The 23,590-nt window shown below is 36.5% G+C and overlaps 1 protein-coding gene across 5 annotated transcripts; it reads left to right on the forward strand.

Moving 5' to 3' along the window:
- Positions 1–1,391: 1,391 nt before the first annotated feature.
- On the forward strand, positions 1,392–21,909 carry rassf2a (Ras association domain family member 2a). Of its 5 annotated transcripts, none has more exons than XM_084388997.1 (12): positions 7,638–7,699; positions 8,444–8,696; positions 9,072–9,109; positions 10,211–10,294; positions 11,353–11,428; positions 11,784–11,935; positions 14,505–14,620; positions 14,703–14,845; positions 14,935–15,088; positions 19,043–19,164; positions 19,279–19,376; positions 20,800–21,909. In XM_084388997.1, exons 2-12 carry the CDS (start codon positions 8,667–8,669, stop codon positions 20,867–20,869), a joined length of 1,083 nt encoding a protein of 360 aa, XP_084245123.1. In that variant the 5' UTR covers positions 7,638–7,699; positions 8,444–8,666; the 3' UTR covers positions 20,870–21,909. The 5 variants fall into 5 exon arrangements, with proteins under 5 accessions (XP_084245126.1, XP_084245125.1, XP_084245127.1 ...); XM_084388998.1 differs by having other exon boundaries at positions 9,075–9,109; XM_084389001.1 differs by lacking the exon at positions 8,444–8,696 and having other exon boundaries at positions 7,597–7,699.
- Positions 21,910–23,590: the final 1,681 nt, after the last annotated feature.

Below are 23,590 nucleotides of genomic sequence, written 5' to 3' on the forward strand. Positions count from 1 at the left end.
GGATCCATCTCTACATATTATGAGATCACAATTATACCAATAAAAATTACTTCAGAAAACATTAGAATTACATTAGAATCAAATTAATTGTTTCCATTTGCCTGACCCGGCTTAGAAAATGGACAAAATTCATCCTCAAAATCAGAAACAACGCAGAACACACATAGACAGTGGCACACTTTAAATTTGTAGAATTTCATGAAAAACAGATGTTTGAAATGAATGATAAACTCTAAAGATTCCAACTTTTTTTCTTTGTAACATATTGTACGTTTGATTCTAATCATAATGTAATGTTTGAAAAAAAGTAACTTTTATTGTTATAATTGTGTTCTCATAATATGTAGATATTGATCCAAATGGAAAAACTTGTGAAAAGATGTATTTTCAGTCAAATAGTGGAGCTCTGCATCCATCTTCTGGTTGAAGTGATAATTTTTTACTTTTAAAACTGCATTTTCTAAAAGATGGGACAAAATATGACACTAAACCATGTCAAATTATCCATGAATGAAAGTTAGAAATGTGGGTCTTTTATAAAGTGAATTTTACATAAAAAAGCATTTTTGTTTTTAAACCAAAAACTGCACAACTGTGGAGTAAAAACATTAATAAACTGAGCAAAATTACATTTGTTTAAAAAAAACTATTATTTTGTTACAAAAGTAGGCTAGGTTATGAATATAGGAATCACCATTTATCATATGATATAATATATTACAGGCCTACAAGAAGTGTCTAATGGTGGTGAGTATGTTTGGACAAAACCTTAAACAGAGAAAACAATAAAAGCACAATATTTAGAAATGAACTAAATAATTTGTCCTTTTTACTTCGTACTATTAGTTTTAAATCTTTTTTTAATCCTGAGCTCCCAAAACACTTTGGAGCTTTTTAGGCTTTATTAACCCTTTAACTGTGTTCTGAACAGATGGGGAGATCATAGATGACAAGAGATTAAAACGATACCAGTCATTCCCTGCTCAGATTTGCTCATTTTCTGACCTGATGACCCATGATGATCTAATCCTCACTGTCAGCGTCATTAACCCATTTGTTACCAAATTTTCCACTGCTGAATGAGAAAATGTGTTTTACTCCTTGAATAAACCAGTGAAACAAACTGCAGGCATAATATTATATATATCTCATTATTTATTAACAGTGTTGAAAATAGTTGCATTTGCTGCATTGTGGACACGTGATACATTTTTCAGGATTCTTTGACTAGGCTACTAAAAAGTTAGTTCTAGTTCACAAGTCTATAAAATAGGCTCTTTTTGGGGTTATTTGTGCCTTTTGCGCATTTAGTCACACGTTACCACGGGTAAAATTAAGCTTATGTTCCTTCTTTTCCTCTTTAGTGGGCTATTGTTTTGGGGATTCCCCTCAGAACGCATATGTTCTCCAGCGCTAAAGGAGCAGCGCGCGAACAAAGGGGCGTCGGAGCGCGCGCTGATTGGCTGATGCGCTATCTGAGGTCTAGAACAGCAGATGGGGGTATTCCTCCTCCTCCTCCTCTTCCTCAGACGGACGCCCCCCTCAAACTGCGATTGTTCGCACAGAAGCTCGGTCCGAGTTGGACTAAGTAAAGCCCTGTATCGGTTCATATTGTCTCGGATGGTAGATTCGTTCAGATTGAGTGTTGTCTGGAGACAGAAAAACATTGATAAGATTTACACCCCTGAGCGACGGGCATCGTGACATCTGGGCAGCAGAGATCTACAAGAGAGTGGTGGGTGCTTGTGTTCACTGTTTTAGTAGATGTTTGTTACTCACGACGTACTCAGACTTGTGTACCAGTGAGTTGACTGTGTTATCTGCTACTGCCATGTTTGCAACTTTGTATCATAATGTGTTATATGATCAGTTGTGTATTGAAATGCATTGAGAATGTCTTACTGGAAATGTAATCTAGTATTCAGGCTTCAGATTACAATAGCATCTGTAGACTCTTGTCAAGAGAATAATATACCACAGTGTTTAACATTTAGAGTTGTTTATCTCCCTGAGAGCAATGAAAGTAACTATGACTCCCCTGGCATTATATCTTTCCAGATTACATAACAAGTCTGGTTTATCTTGAATAGTTCACCAAAAAAATTACATTTCTGTCACGATATTTACTTTTTTTTCAAACCCGTATGACTTACTTTCTTCCATGGAGCACAAATAGAGAAGTTCGTGCTTCTTTTTTTTCTGTACAATGAAAGTACATTTTTTTAAATACTTTTAAATAATATTTTTTATTCAGCAAGGACGAATTAAATTGACCAAAAGTGACAGTAAAGACATTTACAGTGTGACTAAATACCGTTTACAATAAATGCCGTTTTTTTCCTGAAAAAAAAAATCAGTTTCAACAAAAATATGAAGTAGCACAACTGTTTTCAACTGAAAAATTATGAGAAATGTTTCTTGAGCAGCAAATCAACATATTAAAATGATTTCCGAAGACTAGAGTAATGGCTGCTGAAAATACAGACTTGTCATCACAAGAGTAAATTGCATTTTAAAATAGATTAAAATAGAGAGCATAACTTCTGATTTTGCCTCAGGTAATCACAGCTGATTTGACTGTGATTACTTATGATTCCGTCTGAAATTGGCCAGTTACTTCAATTGTCGCCAATGAAAATAGTTCTAAAAGAAGCCAAAGCATCTAACTTTGTGAGTCACCAAAGTCACAGACAAGTGGAAGCATTCCTCTTTTTCCTAACGATACTCCTGCGATTTAGATTATGGGAGGCACTTCCGGTTTGGAGAAGTTTCACTCAAAAACACTGAAAGAAATCATCTCAAATCATAAGGTTGCGTCACAAATAATCATTATCCGTCAGTTTGACTGAATGAGCTGTAATATTTCCTTCATTTTCTATTTGCAGACGTCAGAAGAATAATGTAACAAGATAACAAGCACATATAACAAGAATATCTATGGAAAGAGCTCTTTTCAGTCGCTGCATTATTTTCCTCCTGATCATGTTTTTCCCCGCTTTTTATTCCGCTGTAACAGTATAAAAAAGGACAACATATACCACACACTTGTGGTCTGTTCTCCAGATTTAATTTACGATATATCCCATGTAGAATTCACTGGAATGAATTAGGAATCTCTCAGTTTTCCTCCCCAAATCCTCTCTTCCCAGGTTTGTTTTCACACGGATGCTTTAAAATGTAATTGTCTCTCCTTTTCACCTCTAATCTACTTACTGAAATGTTTCTAAAGCAGGTAAATACAATATTTATTGTCAGTCAAAATCATGGAAATCACTTTGAAATGTTATCACTCAATGTTCCAGTTACTAAACATATGTTACATAATACAGACATTTATTACTACAGTGATGTTTAACATGTTCGTAATATTGCAAACTTGTTCATGGTCTGTTGTAGTAACTTGTTAATGCTTTTACACTTTTAAATTTCCTTTTAATGTTCGATGGTTGAAGGGTGAGTAGAATAATGGCATATATTATTGTACTCAGTTTTTTGAGAGTGCTTTTTGCACTCATAAAGCAAACCTTTCGCTGATTGTTTTCCGCTTAGCGGAAAGTTACTCCCATAATTCGCGCAAAGGGGCGTCATGGGGCGTAGGAAAAAGGCGGGTACAAATAAAAGAAACGTCCCACTGCTGTTGAACTTCCGTAAATATCAGCACTCCTGGAACGCTGCTCGACCAATCAGATTTGAGGACCGGGAATAATTGTTGTATAAAACTTAGTTCATACTGGACAAATCACTAAATTCGTTCAAGTCTTCTTGAAAAGCCATTTGAAAACTTTGTGTTTGGACATTCTAAAAAACATATTTTGTGTTCCACTAATAAAAAAAATGTATAGCCTACTGGTTTGAAACTACATATAGGTTACTTATGATAGCATCATTTTCTTTTTTGGGGTGAACTATCCCTTTAACAGTGATCCTCACACCTTCTGGCAGTGACTGAGACACATTTGAGTTTCATTTACTTTCCAGTACAAAATCAAGGGGAAAAAATGAGAATCTTTCTCTTCATCTTGAAATAGGTTTTCTAAACTAAACAACTGTCATCTAAAAACCATTTGTTTTGATAAATGTGTTTTTTTTTTTTCAGTGTTCCAAATAAGTTACTCACTAGCCTTAGTGTCTCAGATGCACGTTGGGAATCCAGGCAGATTTTCCATGTAAAGTATAGCTGTGTTTTGTCTTCTGTGTCATATTTCATAACACTTGAGTGTTTCAGAAACACAAAGCAGCGGCCATCAGTAAACATGCCGACAACTGTGGCAGTGCAAGCTGCTGAACATATAAATGAAGGGAAGGAAGAAGAAAGGAAGAAGGAGCAGACGTGTTACTTTAAGCATTGTTGGACGAAGCTCGTTGTTGCTTTGCAAGTGTTTTCCAGGTTGCCGTAGCAATTTAAACAATAGCCGCCGAGCTATAGATGCTGGTTGGGGGAGGTGTGTGTGGGTGTGTGTGTGTGTGTGTGTGTGTGGTGTGTGTGTGTGGATCTAGGCCAGGAAACATCAAGCAGAGATCTTGGCCTGGATCTTAAAGGAAGAGGTTAGTGAGCGGTTGCTTTGGAATTGGACAACAAGGTGGAATAACTTTCAAACCAGTGGGAAGGAAAAAGAGGGATGGAACGGTGTCCGTGGTTGGATTAAAGCCATTGCAAACAATAGCATGAACAGGCATAAAATAATCATAAAATAATTTATTATATAAATAGCCTAGTAACTTAAGCAAAAACAATCCATTTGGATGCTGAAGCGGCACGAACCACAACTTGCATCCAGTCTGTCCCACTTCCACAATCTTCCCAGCACTTCCACACATGTGCCCGCCCAGTCAACTCAAGTGCCAACCCACCAGACAGAGTCTGCGTTTGGAAAAACATGCAATTATTCATAATTAGGTACTTTTTGTAGATGCTGAGTTGATCTTTAGGAGAACTGGCAGATTGGATGGTCACATGAGTCCAAAAGACTGTAAAAATAGTTCTCATGCTCTTTTTCATTCATTTTTCATAATTCCCCTGACACATTTAATGCTCAAGTGCACAGTTGCGTAAGCGTGGAAAAGTACATGTCTCTCGAAGCGTGGTGCTTGAGTAGTTCCAGTGAAAAGCGTGAAAAAGGCTTAATGCATTGCAGAGACTGAAGCAGGGTCATCTTTGCATTTTCTTTATCTAAATGAATTTTTTTTTATGGTTTGCTCATCAAGGCTGAATTTATTTGATCCAAAAAAAAAATTGTTTCTGTATATATTCCTGTGATGGCAAAGCTGAATTTTCAGCATCATTACTCCAGTCTTCGGTGTCACATGATCCTTCAGAAATCATTGTAATATGCTGATTTGCTTGTCAAGAAACATTTCTTATTATTATCAATGTTAAAAACAGTTGTGCTGCTTAATATATTTTTTTGTGGAAACAGTTGTACACTTTTTTTTCAGGATTCTTTGATAAATAGTCAGAACAGCATTTATTGGAAATAGAAATCTTTTGTAACATTATAAATGTCTTTACTGTCACTTTCGATCCATTTAATTGCAGAATAAAAGTATTAATTTCTTTAGAAGAAAAAAATCTCACTGACCCCAAACTTATAAACAGTATATATTCTGATATAACATACAGTATAAAAAATGTATATTCATTTTGAGATTTACTAAAGTTACATGGTAACACTTTACAATAAGGTTTATTAGTTAACATTAGTTAATGTATTAACTAACATGAACTAACAATGAGCAATACATTTGTTACAGTGTTTATTAATCTTTGTTAATGATAGTTAATACATACCCAGCTGTTCATTGTTTGTTTGTGTAAGTTCATAGTGCATTAACTAATGTTAAAGGGATACTCCACTTTTTTTGGAAATAGGCTCATTTTACAACTCCCCCAGAGTTAAACAGTTGAGTTTTACCGTTTTCGAATCCATTCAGCCGATCTCCGGGTCTGGCGGTACCACTTTTAGCATAGCATAGCTTAGCATAGATCATTGAATCGGACAGGACCATTAGCATCTCTCTCAAAAAAATGACCAAAGAGTTTCGATATTTTTCCTATTTAAAACTTGACTCTTCTGTAATTACACTACAGAAGACCGACGGAAAATTTAACCGACTTTGCTGCCGTACCATGGGTTCAGCAGGCGTAATGATATGACGCAGCGCCTGAAAATAGGTCTAATAGGTTAGACAAACTTAGTCCCGGTCACGTTGGAAGTTACCGAGCTGGGGACTATTTTCAGGCGCTGCGTCATATCATTACGACTGCTGAACTCATGGTATGGCAGCAAAGTTTCTTGATTATTACGCAGGAATGAGAGTATAGTTCCTAGCCATATCAGCCTAGAAAATCGCAACTTTACATTTTCCGTCGGTCTTAGTACACGATGTAACTACAGAAGAGTCAAGTTTTAAATAGGAAAAATATCGAAACTCTTTGGTCATTTTTTTTGAGAGAGATGCTAATGGTCCTGTCCGATTCAATGATCTATGCTAAGCTATGCTAAAAGTGGTACCGCCAGACCCGGAGATTGGCTGAATGGATTCGAAAACGGTAAGACTCAACTGTTTAACTCTGGGGGAGTTGTAAAATGAGCCTATTTCCAAAAAAAAGTGGAGTATCCCTTAAACAAATTACAACCTTTGATTTTAATAATGTAGCCTATTAGTAAATGTTGACATTAATATTAACAAAGATTAATTGAAAGCATTATTCATCCTTAGTTCATGTTAACTAAGGTAATGTTAACTAATGAACCTTATTGTAAAGTGTTACCATTTACAGTAACATTTAACATTGTAGTGTTTTTAAGTGTTAGATGGCGGGGAAATGAGCTTGTACAATATCGGTCGAGAGGGCACTGATATATCATGCATCCCTAAATACAGACCCCCTCTAATCAGCACCTGCCATCTGATACCCGTTATCTGTTGGCAATGACTTTTGGACGTGTTTCAGAAACTAATAGCTCTTATACTGATCATCTGTAGTTCTGACAGGACTTTATTTGGGATATGAAATATTCATGTCAGAATAAGCTGCTCTGGGTCGATTGGTATTGAATATTTCATCATCTCCTGATTGAGCGCAGCGAGTGGTGTGTATGAAAGACGGGGGAGGGGCCACACACACACGCACGCACACACTAACAGCCACACATACTTAACGCTGGATCAAGAGATGGTAGTGTTGATAAGAAAACATGCCCATACAAAAGAGAGACCCGTTTGCATAATCTTGTGAAAGAATAATCGAGCAGGAGTTTGGTCAGGGATTGAATGAGGCCTTTAACGGTTCCATTTGGGGTCTCACTTGGTCAACTGTGCCTTGTTTGTGTGTATTTGTGTGTGTGCCGGACCCTTGAGTTACATACTCATGTCTGTGTACACTAAGTAGTTCTCCTAAAGTGATTCTAAGTGCTCATAAAGTTGATGGGGTTCATATATCTTTTGTTGGTATGTGATTGATGGTGGTGTGCATAAAGACATTGGTGAACTTGAGAGAAACAGACACAAGGAGATAAAGGGAGGAGGAGACAGCCAGCGAAACCACAATTGAGGAAGTCTGAAACCTCGTGTCAGTTTCCGCTGTGCAAATCTGAGAGGAAGAGTTTAGGAGTGTCACATGGGTTCAGCACTCCCTTAGCATTTAAAGACCACCAGGCGATCCCGCTGCGAAAGAGCCGTTTACATCAGAGATAAGGTAATGTGCGCTCAGTTTAGTCTTCTTATGTCCAGTTTAAGACATGCCATGAAATAGTGAGAAAGATAATGGAAAGTATTCTTCAGTCTGTTGATAAATGTCAGGATTTAAATCAATGTCTTGTGGCATTTGAAATGTGCTGTTTTGTTGTATTTCTGATGATGAATAAATGCAAAAATGTTGATTTCAAGTAACCTAATACAAGAGGACACATGACTGCTTTCTGCAGTGTTTTTCTGTATTTAAAGGAATAGTCCACCCAAAGGTGAAAATTCTGTCATTATTTAGGCTACTCACCCTCGTTTCGTTCCAATCCAAACCTGTATATGACCGTCTTTGTAATGGAATATAAAACAAGATATTTTAAAGAACATTTGTAATCAAACATTTTTGGATCCTATTGACTTCCATTGTATTTCCTGTCTATATTATGGAAGTCGATTGGAAATGAAATGGTTTGATTATCAACATTCTTCGAAATATCTTCTTTTATCTTCCACAGAACAATGAAAGTCATTCAGGCTTTAAATGACATGAGAGTGAGTAAATAATTACAGAATTTTCATTTTTTTGGTTGGACTATTCCCTTAACACTGATTCGCTCCTACAAAGTTGTGAAACCACGTACTATGCAGATAGTCACTGCAATTTCCTCACTTTTAGTTCCTTTAACTTTAGGTTCAGTCAGTGTGAAAATGTATCATTTTATTAAAGTTAGATATGGTTTGACACTATTCGTTTCAGCTTTGTTGGAGTGACAGTTGTGTACTGAATGAGACACAATAAAACGGCAACAGCTAGGATTGGTTCAGAGCTGTAGTCACTCAGAGCAGGGTAACAGTACCCCTGTTGTCCCGCACCTGTCCCCGTCTCCGGAAGAGTCAGTAAAGCCTCTCCAGCTGGTGAGGAAGGAAGCCTTGAGTAGAGCAGTTTGTATTGTGCCAGGGGAACCTCCAAACATGAGTTTATGTGTCAGCCATTGAGCCTTATAGAAAAGGTAATATATAAAGTATTTCTGTGAACTGTTGGGGAACTTCTATGGATGAATTAAAAAAATATTTTCTTTCGATTATTGCTCTCTTGGCTATTTTGCTTTTTATATCTTGTTTCATTTTAGTCTCTGGTTTCATCTGTAATGAACCACAAGGGACAATACTGTATTATCCTATAGCACTGATTGTATTTCAATCAATGGCATTCCTAAATTTTTTTATATATTGATCATCATTGTGACTGAGCATCTTTTACCAGTTTAAATGTTTAAAGTCTGATCAAATTGGGGGGCGGGACACTCTTAATCGAGAGATCATTTGATTGGACAACAATCTGTGTAGTGCAGCATGAGTCATCAGTATTTTTTGTGTTTTCCCAGAAGAAACACATCAAATTGAAATGCCAGATTTCAGATGAGTATATAAAGTTTAAAATAATTATAGTTTAAAATAATTGTTTTCTATTTGAATATATTTTTAAATGATGTTAAAGCTGAATTTTCAGCATCATTCATCAGAAATCTTTCTAATATGATGATTTGCTGCTCAAGAAACATTTCTGATTATTATCAATGTTGAAAACAGTACTGCTTAATATTTATCTGGAATTTTATTTATTATATATTTTGTGTAACATTATAAATGTTGATCAATTGATCAATTGTCCTTGATGAATAAAAGTATTCATTTCTTCAAAAATAAAAATCTTACTGACCCCAAACTTTGACGAAAGTAGCAGTTAAAGAAATGTTCAATTGTTTTTTTGGGTTTTTTTTTTTCTTAACGTGGAAATATTTGTATGAACATAATATTCCACCACTGAGGCATAAACTGAACAAATTTCTCATATGACAAACAGAAATGGAATAATGAGTCCCTGGACAGCCGATCTAAGTTCTATAATACATCTCATCTTTATGGACTGTGCCAGATTTTCTAGTTCTTGCTGTGAGATGTTACTCCACTCTTCCACCAAGTTACTATTCTCAAACATGTCTGGGGGACATATGGTTACACGTGGTTTGGCACTGCAAGGCCGATCAGCAGTCCTTCCTGTCTCCCTGTAGCACTGTCTTCGCATTTACATTGAGTTATATCCTACTATAGGTGACCTCAAAGCTAACACACATGGACTAAAGAACACAAAACTTTAGCTTTGAATTCATGGGGTCTTTAAATGTGTTGATGAACTGTTTCAATCCCCTTATTCATTCCAGTATGTGCTTCATGTCTATTCTGGTCACATCCTCATGAATAGTTTACTTTCAGCTGTGACTTGCAGATGTCTGCTTCACGTGGGTTTGTGTGATATAGAACAGAGCATAGTCTCTTGTCTAGAGATGTCAAAAATACATGAGCTAGTGAGGAGTGTGAGATATGCATACATTATTTGTTTTGTTTTAAGGGTTTGTTCTCTTACCCTCTTTTTTCCCTCTGACCTAGATAACGAAGAGTTAATTCTTTGATGTTAAAACAAGAAGCAGAAACATTCTCTTTCTCCGTTCTCCTCCCTCTCTAGAGTTCTTCCATGCAGTCGTGGCTGGGATAAAATGGATGACAGGAATGACGGTGTACGGGTTGGAGAGAACAAATTCATCAGCAAGTGAGTATAAATCTTAAACTCTTGATAACATCTGTTACGGTTCTGTAATAATGTATTCACTATGTAAGGGATTATGTACAGTAAGTCTAAATATTATAAATAAACCCTATAGAATACATGGACATGAACATTAATTTGAATTAAAATTATTTCATCTTAATTAATTAATCCTACTAGATTAAAGTTAGAAATAGTTAATCACTTTGTAGAAAAGAATGTGTGTAGTAACCAGATTAGATACTGCAACTACATATATTAATGTATATAAATATATTACATTTATGTTACATTTTAGTTATTGTTATTATTATTATTGTTATTATTATTTACAATCCATGTAACTTGAAAGTACAGGAAATGTACATATATATACACAATAATCACACACACACACACACACACACACACACACACACACACACACACACACATACATACATATATATATATATATATATATATATATATATATATATATACTGTATACACACACACACACAAATCAATTAATCGTGATTAATCCCATCCAACATAGTTTTTGTTTACATAATATATGTGTGTGTGTATATATATATTATTATATATTATATATTTATATGTCTGTGTGTGTATACTGTATATAGACACATATTTATACATGTATATATTTATGTGTATGTGTATATATATGTATATATATATACACACTATATTTATATATGCACAGACACACACAGACATATATATATATATATATATATATATATATATATATATACACACATATATTATGTAAACAAAAACTTTTATGTTAGATACGATTTGACAGCACTAATATATATATATATGCAAAAGAAAAAATCACTATAAATTGACAAATAAATACAACTTTTAAATGGCATTTCTTAATACAATATTTGCTGGTTTCATTTCTTTATTCAGTTGCCAATTCAATCAAAAAAATATTTTTTGGAAAGGTTATCACATGGTTGCACCCAATGAACTTTTAAGACACAATATATTAGTTTAACATTTTAAGGATTAAATGAATTATTAAGCAAGACTTTGTTCTTTCTCAGGAGCAGCATTCTCTCGTATTTAAAGACCTACAATCTCTACTATGAAGGGAAGAACCTGCAGCTACGACACAGAGAGGTAAGAACGAGTTTTACACTCATTGTGTGGCAGGTGGGGAAGCGTTTGACCCCTTCTGTGCTTTCTCAATTATTCACTATTGTCAGGGGAGTAATAAGCGTCTGTGTCTGGAGGGGATGTGCGCCCATGTGTGGGGGTGACTGAGGCTTCTTTTGTGTCTGTAAATGCAGCTTGCCCAGGTGCCAAATTACTGACATGCTGTATTTATCATTTATAAGCCTCATTTATTCTAAAAGTCAAAAGGTGGCTTGTGGGTCACTTAAACCTAATACCTTTAGGTATCGTCACTTCTGTTCATCAGGATAACAGACTCAAGTACGAGTGTATATGTATGTTGTATGTATTCTGCCGACAGGAAGAGGAGGAGCTGATCATGGAAGGACTTCTCAATATCTCATGGGGTTTGCGTCGACCAATCAGGCTTCAGATGCAGGATGACCACGAGCGAATCAGACCACCTCCCTCATCTACCTCCTGGCACTCAGGGTGTAACCTAGACAACCAGAGGTTAGATATTTTTACATTAGCTCACTGACTTCCTATACATGCTTTATTGAGAAACTAGTATACATCAGTGAAGAGAGAAAGAATAGTACGCTGCTAAAAATCAGTAATTCTTCTTACCAAGAAGGTTCATCTTTCTTCTCAAGTAAATATATCTCATTTTGGGATGTCACATGATGATTTGCTGCTCAAGATTGATAAATACTAAGATTTTGTTTTGCACTGCTGAATTTTTCCATTATTAAACATCACTTTAGTAAATAAAATGGTGATTAATCAGTTCTTATGTTGTAACTTATCAACCATAGCATATAAACATCTTCACCATCATAGAAACTAAGCCCAGTTCTTTAAACTCAAGTAACCTTGACACACCATAGCAGCTCATACACTGAAAGCCTGCTTTGTTTGTTTCCATAGCAACTCTATTCTTGTGATGACCATGCTTTTAGCATTCGATCAGCTCAAATGTGTTGGACTTGTGTGATATAAATAACGCACGCGTTTCTAATGTTTGATGGTTTTGATCTATTTTTTCCTCAACTCCAAATGAGGGGTTCAAAAGAACTATTTATATATCTGAGAGCTCCAACTCAAATATTGTTTCCAGCACCTACTGAGGTGGATAACAGAATGAAAGACTTTAGGCATCAGTTTGTGCCAGAAACGTCTTGATAATTATGTTATCTTAACAAGCAGTTTCCAGTGTGTAGTGTTTTTGTGAAGAAAAAGTGCATACTTTTGAGGGTGTAGCAAAAGAGGAGACAGGCTTTGAGACATACTATCACAATTGCGTCTTTAACGGTTGCTCTCTGTCGCATCCACAGTAAACTGGCCTGTCAATCATGTTGTCCCAGTTAAAATCCTCCACATTTCATTTCATTTCATTTCCTATCGAATCGGAGAGAAATGCAGTACGTTGATCTGCAGTCGCGGGTCTTTCATGCGGAGAACTCTCCTCTTATTAATGCATTTAAAAGTTAATGGTCAAACGGATCTTTATAAAAGTCCACATTGTTATTGCAGATGAAATATAACACGGATAACATTACATAAATATTTTTGATCAGGTTAAACTTTGATTATTAGTCATTAAAATCATCTAAACCTCTCACTGTCAGTCGCGCATATCCGCCATGTCTTGTTTTTTAACACATTTTAGTCGTGTTTGTAGTTCCTCCAAAGCGCAATGGGTTGTGGGTAATATTAGCCTTTAGAGTGTGCATGGATCCACACTTCGAAAATCTACTGGAAATAGTAGACCATCCATTTTGACATACTCTTATCAACATACTATGCTTTGGGACACTTATTCTAACCTCACATATAGGATGGATAGTATGGACATTGGGACGCAGGAATAGTTTTCAGTTTGTTTCCTTGGTTGTTCATTGATTATGTCTTACACCTGTCATTCATTTAGCTGATTGGAATGTTTGTTTTATTTAAACCTTGTCTTTCCTTCAGTTCTTTGTCAGTTCATGTTGTGTTTAGTTTGGTTGTTCTAGGGTGACCATACGTCCTGTTTAACCAGGACATATCTGGCCAGGATTTCGAGATCGCCCAAAATGCCCGGGATTCGTCTTTTGCTTTCTACAGTCACCATTCATTATGTTTACATTATTACGTTATTTGACACTGACACGTACGTGCCAGCTTTGCAGGTCATGCATTCTGATTCACACGGATCCCGATCGAGACGAAAACACAGGAATTTTCTTAGCAATGCTTACACGCACATCAACCGATCACTTGTTTAGCGTTCATGTAAACACTACAGTCAGATTAACCAATCGGAATTAATTCAGTACTACTGAATCAAAAGGTGTACATGTAAACAAAATGAATGGCGACGAGAAAGCAAAAGCCGAATCGCGGATATTTTGGGCGATCTCGAAATCCCGGCCGGACATGACCTGGAATATGGTCACCCTAGGTTTTTCTATTCCCGTTTCGAAGTACTTTGTAAATAAAACCTTAATTGCTGTGTTTAGATCCTTTTTCTTCTCATTATTTCAACCTGACTGTGACAAATATAAGAGACTTCTTTCAAAAACATTTCAAACTTTTGAACGGTGATGTGATTGATGTCTGTGGTACAATTATGGTGAAAAATTGAAGAAAATGGCTGAAATCTGAAATCACATACTTCCCTACATAGTAGATGGAAAACAGTACGTGACAAAAGAGGTATGTCTGAATTAACAGTACTCATAAAAGAGTAGCCGGATGACCTACTTCTACTGGTGAGATTCTGAAGTGTGCATATGATGGACACTTTACTATCCCATGAGGCCACGGGAGAGGATTTGTGAATGGAGGTAAAGTGACGTAATGACAACATGGCAAATGTAGTACGTCAAGATAACATCCATACTATATAGAGTGTACTTTTTTAGCGGTCGTGAAGTAATTACTTATTCAAAATAAGAACCTACTCAAGATCAAGAGAGTATGCGATTTCAGACGCGGCCAAAGTTTTTGCCTAAACATATTAAGAACGTTGTGTTGTTCTGTGAATTGTGACTATTATGTAGTGGAATAATTGTTCTGTTCCTCTTTACTTGTCCAGTCAGGAGGGTCAGACACAGACTCCTCAATCTCCTCCTCAGATGGAAGTGACTCCCCCAGAGGACCAATCAAGCAACGGCACGACTCAACACCATGAAGAAGAAGAAGAAGAAGAGGGTAAAACTTGCTTTTTAAAACAATTGCTTTGAATAAACCTGTGACTGGTTTTCCCGCCTCATCTTGTGTTTTCTCTTGGCAGAGGGGTGTGACATCTCCGCTCAGCTTCTTAGAACCAAAAGCGATGCCGGTGTACTGAGACGGGGCAGGAAACGGTCTCCTAGTGACCAGCGGCGAATCAGAAGGCACAGATTTTCCATCAACGGTCACTTCTACAACCACAAGGTAACTTGAGATAAAACCTTTGCGTGTGTCTGTGGATAAGTCGATCAGTCATGCAGTCTCTTGTTCTTCTTTCTGTCTCTCTCGTTCAGACGGCCGTGTTCACACCTGCATATGGTTCCGTTACTAACGTACGGATCAACAGCTGCATGACCACACCACAGGTGCTGCGGGTATTACTGAACAAGTTCAAGATTGAGAACAGCCCAGATGATTTCGCCCTCTACCTCGTTCATACCAGCGGAGGTCAGCTGCTGTCTTCTTTTATTTTACACTTGACTGTGCAACACTGAATCGCCATCTAGTGGACAGAGAACAACACAACTTAAACTATACAGTATATATTCTATAGTGGAGGCTTAATCACTATTGTAATCGATATAAAGGCTACGTTCAGGCAGCAGGCAAAAGTGTCCCAAATCAGTTTTTGAATTTTTTTATGTCCTCACATTTTGGGGAAAATAGAAAAGAGAAGTTATAAAACTAAAATGGGATCATGTTATACGATAAAAGGTCGTGCACCAGCAAACCAAAGAACTCATTTGAACACTTGAGTGTTTTTTTCAAAACAGTGTGAACAATACAAACCACATGGAATCTGATCTTTTCGATTCTGATTTGGGCCACTTCCAAATATGGTCCTAAATCAGATACAGGTCTGATGTTTAGCAATGCTACCTCAGTCTGAACAGTGATATCGAAATTCATGAGACTTTTACGTCACACTTGATCAACATTCGTCACAATTCTGCTGATGGGGAACACTCCAAAGATTTACACACAGGTAGTTCTTTGCTCACTCTGTGAATGTGGAAGACGGCAGTGAAGTTAGTCAGTGTCGGGACGGTGAGGTGTTATCCTCATTTAAGTATTACGGTGACAGCTCTATACAAACTTGGAAAAAATTTACAAGAAAAACGTTGCTCTTTCTCCTCAGTCTCGTCGGCATCCTCATTATCGCCTGCACACAAATTGGCTGGCTTCTGCCGCACATCACCTTATAAATGAACGTGTAAATGTGTTCGCTTCCATATAATTCCTTGCTGGCGCTAGGGGTGTGAATCTTCACTGGTCTCACATTCAATTCAATTAAGATCATGTCAATAATTCGATTCGATATCATGATTCATCACGATGCGTTGCAATATATTACTGCACATGGCTACATTTTCGTCAATGAATACAATCAGTCAGATATATGAACTCCCTTTTTGTTTTATCTGCTCCAAGAAAGTTCACTTCCTGAATGTAGTTAAACAAAAGTTAAGTCTGAACACAGCAGACGATAGGAGCATTTAGAACTAACAAACACTAGCATTAAACTGTCAAGTAGTGTACTTAAGTTACAACTCACGCCCACACACACTCACACGCTGTAAATGAGTGATTCTACATTTTGCATTTCAAAAAGTTAAACTAAAAAACTGTTCACTAACAGAAATTCTTTCCAGTATCTTATTGAAACCATATTCAATTAAAAAAATTCAGTGCTTGCCAAACATAGGTTACTTCCTTTTTTTACTTTTAAGAAAAAAGTAATCTCTTTATAGTACTGTCTGTCAACTCTGTTACAGACTAATAAGGTAATAGAACATAATGTAGAAATAACATTGGTAACAGAGTTTGACGGTAACAGAATTGACCATTTTGAACTTATTAGCCAAAAACTCCACTTGCTAGCATAAATGCTAATAGTACATTGCACTAATGAAATCATGATTGAAAGATTTTTAAACAACCCACTGTGTGATCAGTGATAAATTCTGTTTTCCTTTGGATATTATGGTAACTCTTGACGTAAAAACTTTTTAGATTGAAATATTTTCTCAGAGAGAGCTCACACATCTTTCAGTGCTTCAGATCTTATCAGTGAGGGAAAGTGACATCATTTCCTGTATGTGAGAAATAATTCCAGCAATTTAAAGGCAAAGCATAATAACAGAATTGACACAAGACTTATGAACACAAATTTTTATAAGATAAAAGTTATTTCTAAACAATTTAATGTTGACTATTCAGGGCTTTATAAATAAAATAAGTGAAATATTACCAAAAGAACAAGTAAAATAAATATTTTGATTACATAATCATACATGATAGAAAAAAAAAACACTGACTAATACAGACAACAAGAAATCATGATTTTCAGCTATATAAGACACTTTTTACTGAAAATATAATATTGGACTTCCACGTCCACATCGCGATGCATCGTAGAAACGATTAATTTCAACACACCTACTGCGTGTCGACTAGGGTTGGGTATTGGTTGGGTTTTATCCGATACCAGTACCTACTCTGTATTTTTTAAACGGTTCCGGTTCTTAAACCCGTACTTAAGAAAACGAAACCGCGCACACTTTATCAAACAAATAATACCTGTATCTGTGTCTGTGTGTGTGTGTGTGTGTCCGTGTCCAAACTGGACACAATATTAACTTAAATCTTTAAAGATTTTCTGATTTCTGATTAAATGAAAAATTGCGCCGTTTAATAGGCTACTGATGTAGCCTAAAACACTTAAGTTAAGATCAAAATTTTGACTTTTATTTTAAAACAGAGAAACATCTGACACTGAGCAGAAATATTTAACACACACAGTATAGCCTCATATAAATATACTTGATATACTTCATACTTGATATGCAAGATTTGCAGTTGGCATTAAAATACTAGACTTACCATGTCCACCACGACACTGGCAGCTGAACTTGGACTTTCGTCAGCGTGTCAGAGGTTTTGGGTTCTAATCCGCATTCGTAAAGTTTTTTTTTTTCCTTTTTCAAAACCGATTATGCTCATCAGTGGTTGTATATCAAGCAGGGGCACGTTTGTGTGCATTATATTTTGATTTCACCGGAACGAATAGAGAGTCTCTGCAACGTATTGAAGCGCGCGTCAATAAAGTATAAAGTAAAGACAAAGGTGTGCGCGAGCCACAAAAGAAAACACTGTATCAGCACCACTGATCGTAGCGGAAACGAGCACTTTGATCACTTGATTTTAAAAAACACATTTCAACGCTAGATCCTCTCTTATTTAACCACCGAACGAAATGAATGCTCTGCTGGTTAACTGGAGATGTTTTATTATTGGAACATTCGTGCCACGAGATGTTTTATAGGGGGCGGTAAAAAAAGTTTCGTTCTTATTCGGTCTCGTTAATACCGTTTACGTCGGAACCGGTTCCCTATTGGAACCGGGTTTCGGTACCCAACCCTAGTGTCGACATTGTTATTGTTCTTTTGCGCATGCGGGTCAGTTCAAGATCGTGACCTGTTTCAGACTAGAATCTGATTTTGGACACATTTTAAAAAATAATAATAATGTGAACAGCCAAACAACAACAAAAAATGGATCTGAGCAATAAATCAGAATTGAGCGCTAAGGGTTACAGTGTGAACATAGCCTTAGATTTGTGGATCTGAACAAACCCGCATGCCTGAGTATTAAACTTGATATTTGTGCTACAGACATGAATGATACCTCATATCTTCTGGCGGATGTTGATGCTTGGTAAATTTGCCTGGCTGATGATAAAGTGGGCAGAGAATAGCATTGAAGGAGAGACCAAAGACAAATCTAGAACCCAGAGTGTCAGGGCTCTTTTGGGCCAGTAACCAAAACACCTAAGCAACCACATAGCAACACTCTGGCAACGTCCCACAACACCATGATGAAGAGTTTTGGCAAGAACAAGCACCAATTACGTTTTCTTCAGATAACATTAGGGTACAACTGGGCTAAAAGCACACTAGGGTAAAAGGGTAAACATCTGCGTTTCACTCTGTACGTAGAAATTTGAAAACTGATCCTTGACTATATCACAGGCAGAAACGCAAAGCTGATCTAATGTCGACAAATGTTGATTTATGTAGCAAATGAAAATCGATAACATTACAGAATATATTTAGGAAAAAAAAGGTCTTGTTACTGATTTTCAGTTTTGTTTAAGGTAATTAAATCAACAGTTTTTTAATAAATGAAGAATATGTTAAAGTATTGTTGGTGCTAAAGGCACAATAATTGACATGATAATAAATATATGGCTGACTCAATAAAAAAAAATAAAAAAAATTCTGCAATCATATTCATGGGTGTATTAAAAAGATAATTTTCCTTAAGGTGTGCCTATAGCCCCATTGTACCCCATATATTCTTCATGTAGTTGTTTATGTACATATGTGCTCTATGTTTCAGAGCGTGTCCAGTTGAAGCGTACAGACTACCCTTTAGTAGTGAGAATACTTCAGGGACCGTGCGAACACGTCTGCAAGATCTTTCTCATGGAGCAGGATCTGGGAGAGGAGATTCCGTATGAAGTGAGTGTGTGTGTGTGTGTGTGAGAGAGAAAAGGAGGCTTTATAATGAGGTTACTGATACTGAAATACAAATAAATTCACATACCTGACTGCAGCTGCTCTCCACTGCTCTAGGTGGCGCAGTACATCAAATTTGAGATGCCTGTCCTGCAGAGCTTTATTACCAAACTGAAGGAAGAGGAGGACAGGGAGGTGCAGAAGCTGAGAAGCAGGTATGATTTACCTTACATAAGTAGATGGGAGAAGCTTTGAATCAGTTAAAGGGATAGTTCACCCAAAAATGAAAATTCTGTCATCATTTCCTCACCCTCAAGTTGTTCCAAACCTGTATGAGTTTCTTTGTTCTGCTGAACACAAAGGAAGATATTTGGAAGAATGTTTGTAACCTAACAGATCTCGGTCCCCATTGACTACCATAGTATATATTTTTTCCTACTATGGAAGTCAATGGGGACCGAGATCTGTTGATTACAAACATTCTTCCAAATATCTTCCTTTGTGTTCAGCAGAACAAAGAAACTCATACAGGTTTGGAACAACTTGAGGGTGAGGAAATGATGACAGAATTTTCATTTTTGGGTGAACTATCCCTTTAAAGCATGATTTAATGTTTCAGAGCACGTGCGGAGGGCCGGAGGCATCTGCTGTCAGCTACAGTGACACAATACTGTACTTCTGAAATTGCAGGCATATTTTTATTTGCTCATGGTGGCTCAGGTCTGCTGCCAGGTTGAAGCTGAATGCCATGTGACTGCTGCCCTTAGAGCCACAGAAAATGATGTCATGAGTCATGACAATGCTAATTGGCTGATTGCACCACAGCAAGACACACAGTCACAAGCCCTTCAACTAGTGATTATCCTGAGCTGTGACGTCAAAGGCAGCACACAAGGACAAATATCAGTTTCATGCTTTCAAGAGCCATCCAAAAATGAATTATCTACTGTAATATAATGAATTACTTTCTTGTGATCGCATGATATTTACTATTATTTTAATTTGCAATGTAACTTTCTTAAAATCATCACAAAAAGAGTATTGTATTATTGTTTAATATAGCCTAATACACTACCGTTCGAAAGTTTGGAGGCCAGTATGTATTTTATTTATGTATTTATTATTTATTTCTTGAAAGTAATTAATACAGAATACAGAAACTTGCACTTGTGAGTTATAAAGTCCAAATTGTGAGATAAAAAGTTATTTTCTTTTGTGGCGGAAACAAACATCCATTGTTTTTACTGTATCTTTGATCAGTCTTGGTGAGCATATGAGACTTCTGTCATAAATATCCAAAAATCTTACCAACGGCAAATTTCGGAATGTGGTGTATGTTGTTTTTTATTCGATTTTTGTAGTAACACTTTACAATAAGGTTTCATTAGTTAACATTAGTTAATGACCTTAGTTAACACTTACCATGCATTATTAAAATCAAAAGTTGTATTTGTTTTATTAACTAACATTAACAAATACTGTGTCAGGTCATGTTAGCTAATACATTATCTAATGTTGTTAACAAATGAGTAAAAAAATAAAAATAAAAATAAAAACATTGTTTTTGTGATTTAATAATCCATGCATCAGAGGGTTAAATAACTCTCTCTCTCTCTCTCTCTCTCTGTTTGTGAATAGATACAAGTATCTGCGGTGCATCATTGAGAAACAGCTCCAGTGTTTACCAGAGGCTTCCACCTGTATGTGACTCTCTCAACCTTCTCTCAGAGCTTACGGACTTCCAGACACAACGTCATCAGCCCCTTCCTCCCTCAATGATTGTTAATCCAAACCACTAAATATGCATTGATATTTGCTGACCAGTGAAGATGGATGGTACATCTTGTAATATAAAAAATTCTTTGTATATTTTTTTTTTCCTTTGCATTACTTGGTGCTGTAGTGAATCCAGGTACAATAATATAGAAGCACATTCCACTAAACCAGGGAATTTATATTACAATGACAAGCACAAAGTAACAAAGAGGAATGCTTTGAACTTTAGTATTATTCGTTTGGTTAAACCCATTATAAAGGGTCATGACTGACTGATCACTTTGCATGGATGTATTGAGAATACATGCGGTCTGAGCCAACTTGTCTGAAGTGTGAGCTGAACTCACAGAACTCCAACTGACCAGCGTCTCTATTAGAAGTCGATTCAAATCTTTCTGGACCAGGATGGTATCCCATACTGAAGTAAAAGACTGTGAATTTAAAGGATGACTGAGAACAGAGTGAAGAAGCACAAGGGAATGTAGCGTCTGAACATCTGAATGATGTTTGAGTGAGTGAGTTAGTATGACTAGTATGCATGTTTGGGTTCCTGAGGTGAATGTGATTTCACCAAGTACAACATGTTCCTGGATCAACATCACTGAGGTGCTTCTACACCACTGTTATTCACCTATCATTTCCCGCTGATAAGTTTATGACTGTTTTCAGGCTGGAATGTTGTTCCGGGCTCAACAAAATACGTTGATCCAGGAACACGTCTTACTTGGCAGAATCATGGTGACTTGGGTTCCTGAGGAGGACAGCCTGGCTGTAGTTGCTAAGAAAAGAGGTTCATATTGTTCTCTCATTCACACCTGTTGTATGACTTCCCTATGGGTTGTCATGCTTCTGACCTTTCATCTGGCATGTGTTTGTCTGTATTTTGAGACTGATTGTAAAACTAAGAATATGGTGATAATTATATTTGAATAAAATGTTATCATCAGAAAATTAAAAACCTCCACAACCAAATGCGTCTGTTATTGGAATAAATGTGTGCGTGTGTATTGGTAGGTTTGTTTACATCACTAATATCCGTCAATCAGAATGAATCCAATCCGATTTCCGGTTCTGAAAGTTTATGCAAAAAACAAAAAAAACAAATGTTCAAAATGTTTTTTTGTTTTTTTCGCTGCAATGCCAGAGAAGACCCATTAGAACCTTTTAGTGAAAAGTTCAAGAACTTTTTTTTTTTTTTTTTTCTAAAGAACCTTTTTGCACTAAAAAGGTTCAGGGATGTTAAATGTTCATGGAACCATAGATGCCAGTAAATAGCCTAACCTTTATTTTTAAGAGTGTACAGTATGAACCCTAAACACTGCAGTCCGATTCACATATTTGTTTACATGTGCCAACATGTAGGGTATTCCAAACAAAATCGCTAATTGTCATTTTTTATATCAAAAATGAAAGCTCACATTTATGTCAGAAGAACTTGATCAGCAAATATTTTGTAGGCCTACATATCCAGTTCGTAATATTTGTATCATAATTATGCATAAACATATGCTCGACACGGCGCATATTGGCAAGGACTTTTCGAATCCGAATGAGAAAATAGTTTACATTCTTAATTTGTATCTGTTGCTCAGATTATTTCGGGTTTACTTTCAATATCGCTGTTCCCTACACCTAATATGCACTACAAATCTGGTAAGATACAAATGTATTATATATGCATTACTAGGCTACTATGGAAGCTTGTTTCCATCACTGAATAAAAATTAAAAAGTGTAATCGCGATTTATTGAGAGTTATATGCGAGTTTTTATCTCAATTTTGAGGGGGAAAAAGTCCGAATTGGGAGATAAAAAGGCGCAATTATCTCTTTATTATTTGGTGGAACTAACGTTACATCCACTATGTGGTGGAAATATACAAGTGAATGGCTTCCATACATTCCATCTAGTAGAGTAAATATACATCTTGATAGTATGACACTTTTATGTTTGTAGCATCATAGCATCATACGGACTTAGCAGTGAGTCCATAAGACCGAAAGTTAAAATTCTACCCACAGTACCCAGATAGCAAATGACATCTGGCCCAGTTGTGGCCCACATCTCCCACATTCTTCTGGCCCACATACCGCATGGAATGACAGACAGCAATGACTCAACCTGAGTCACACTGAAACCGGCTTGATGTATGTGGACCAGATACAGCCTATGACCTTTTCTGCTGCCGGAACTGAGCATATATGTGACAGTTAGGCCAGATGAGGCCTGGATATGTATGTTATCTGGGTTCTGTTTTACATTTGTGTCTTCTCAGACTTTTGGACCCCATTGGTTTTCTTATAATGACCAATATTTTTGTAGCACACACTACCAACAACAGCGTAAATACGAACTCTCAGTCTTCCACATGATTTGACTGTAGGTCCTCTAATGCAGAGGTCCCCAACCCCCGGGCCGCGGACCGGTACCGGTCCGTGGGACATTTGGTACCGGGCCTCACAGAAAGAATATATAACTTAACGTATTTTCCGGACTATAAATCGTTCCGGAGTATATGTCGCATCAGTAAAAAAATGCATCATGAAGAAGAAAAAACATAATATAGCCTAAGTCGCACTGGACTATAAGTCGCATTAATTTAGAAATGTAGCCTATTTCACAAAAAATAATAATAATAAAAAAAAAAATAATAA

The sequence above is a fragment of the Rutilus rutilus genome (assembly GCF_951802725.1).
Source record: "Rutilus rutilus genome assembly, chromosome: 19".
In the NCBI taxonomy this organism is placed as follows: domain Eukaryota; kingdom Metazoa; phylum Chordata; class Actinopteri; order Cypriniformes; family Leuciscidae; genus Rutilus; species Rutilus rutilus.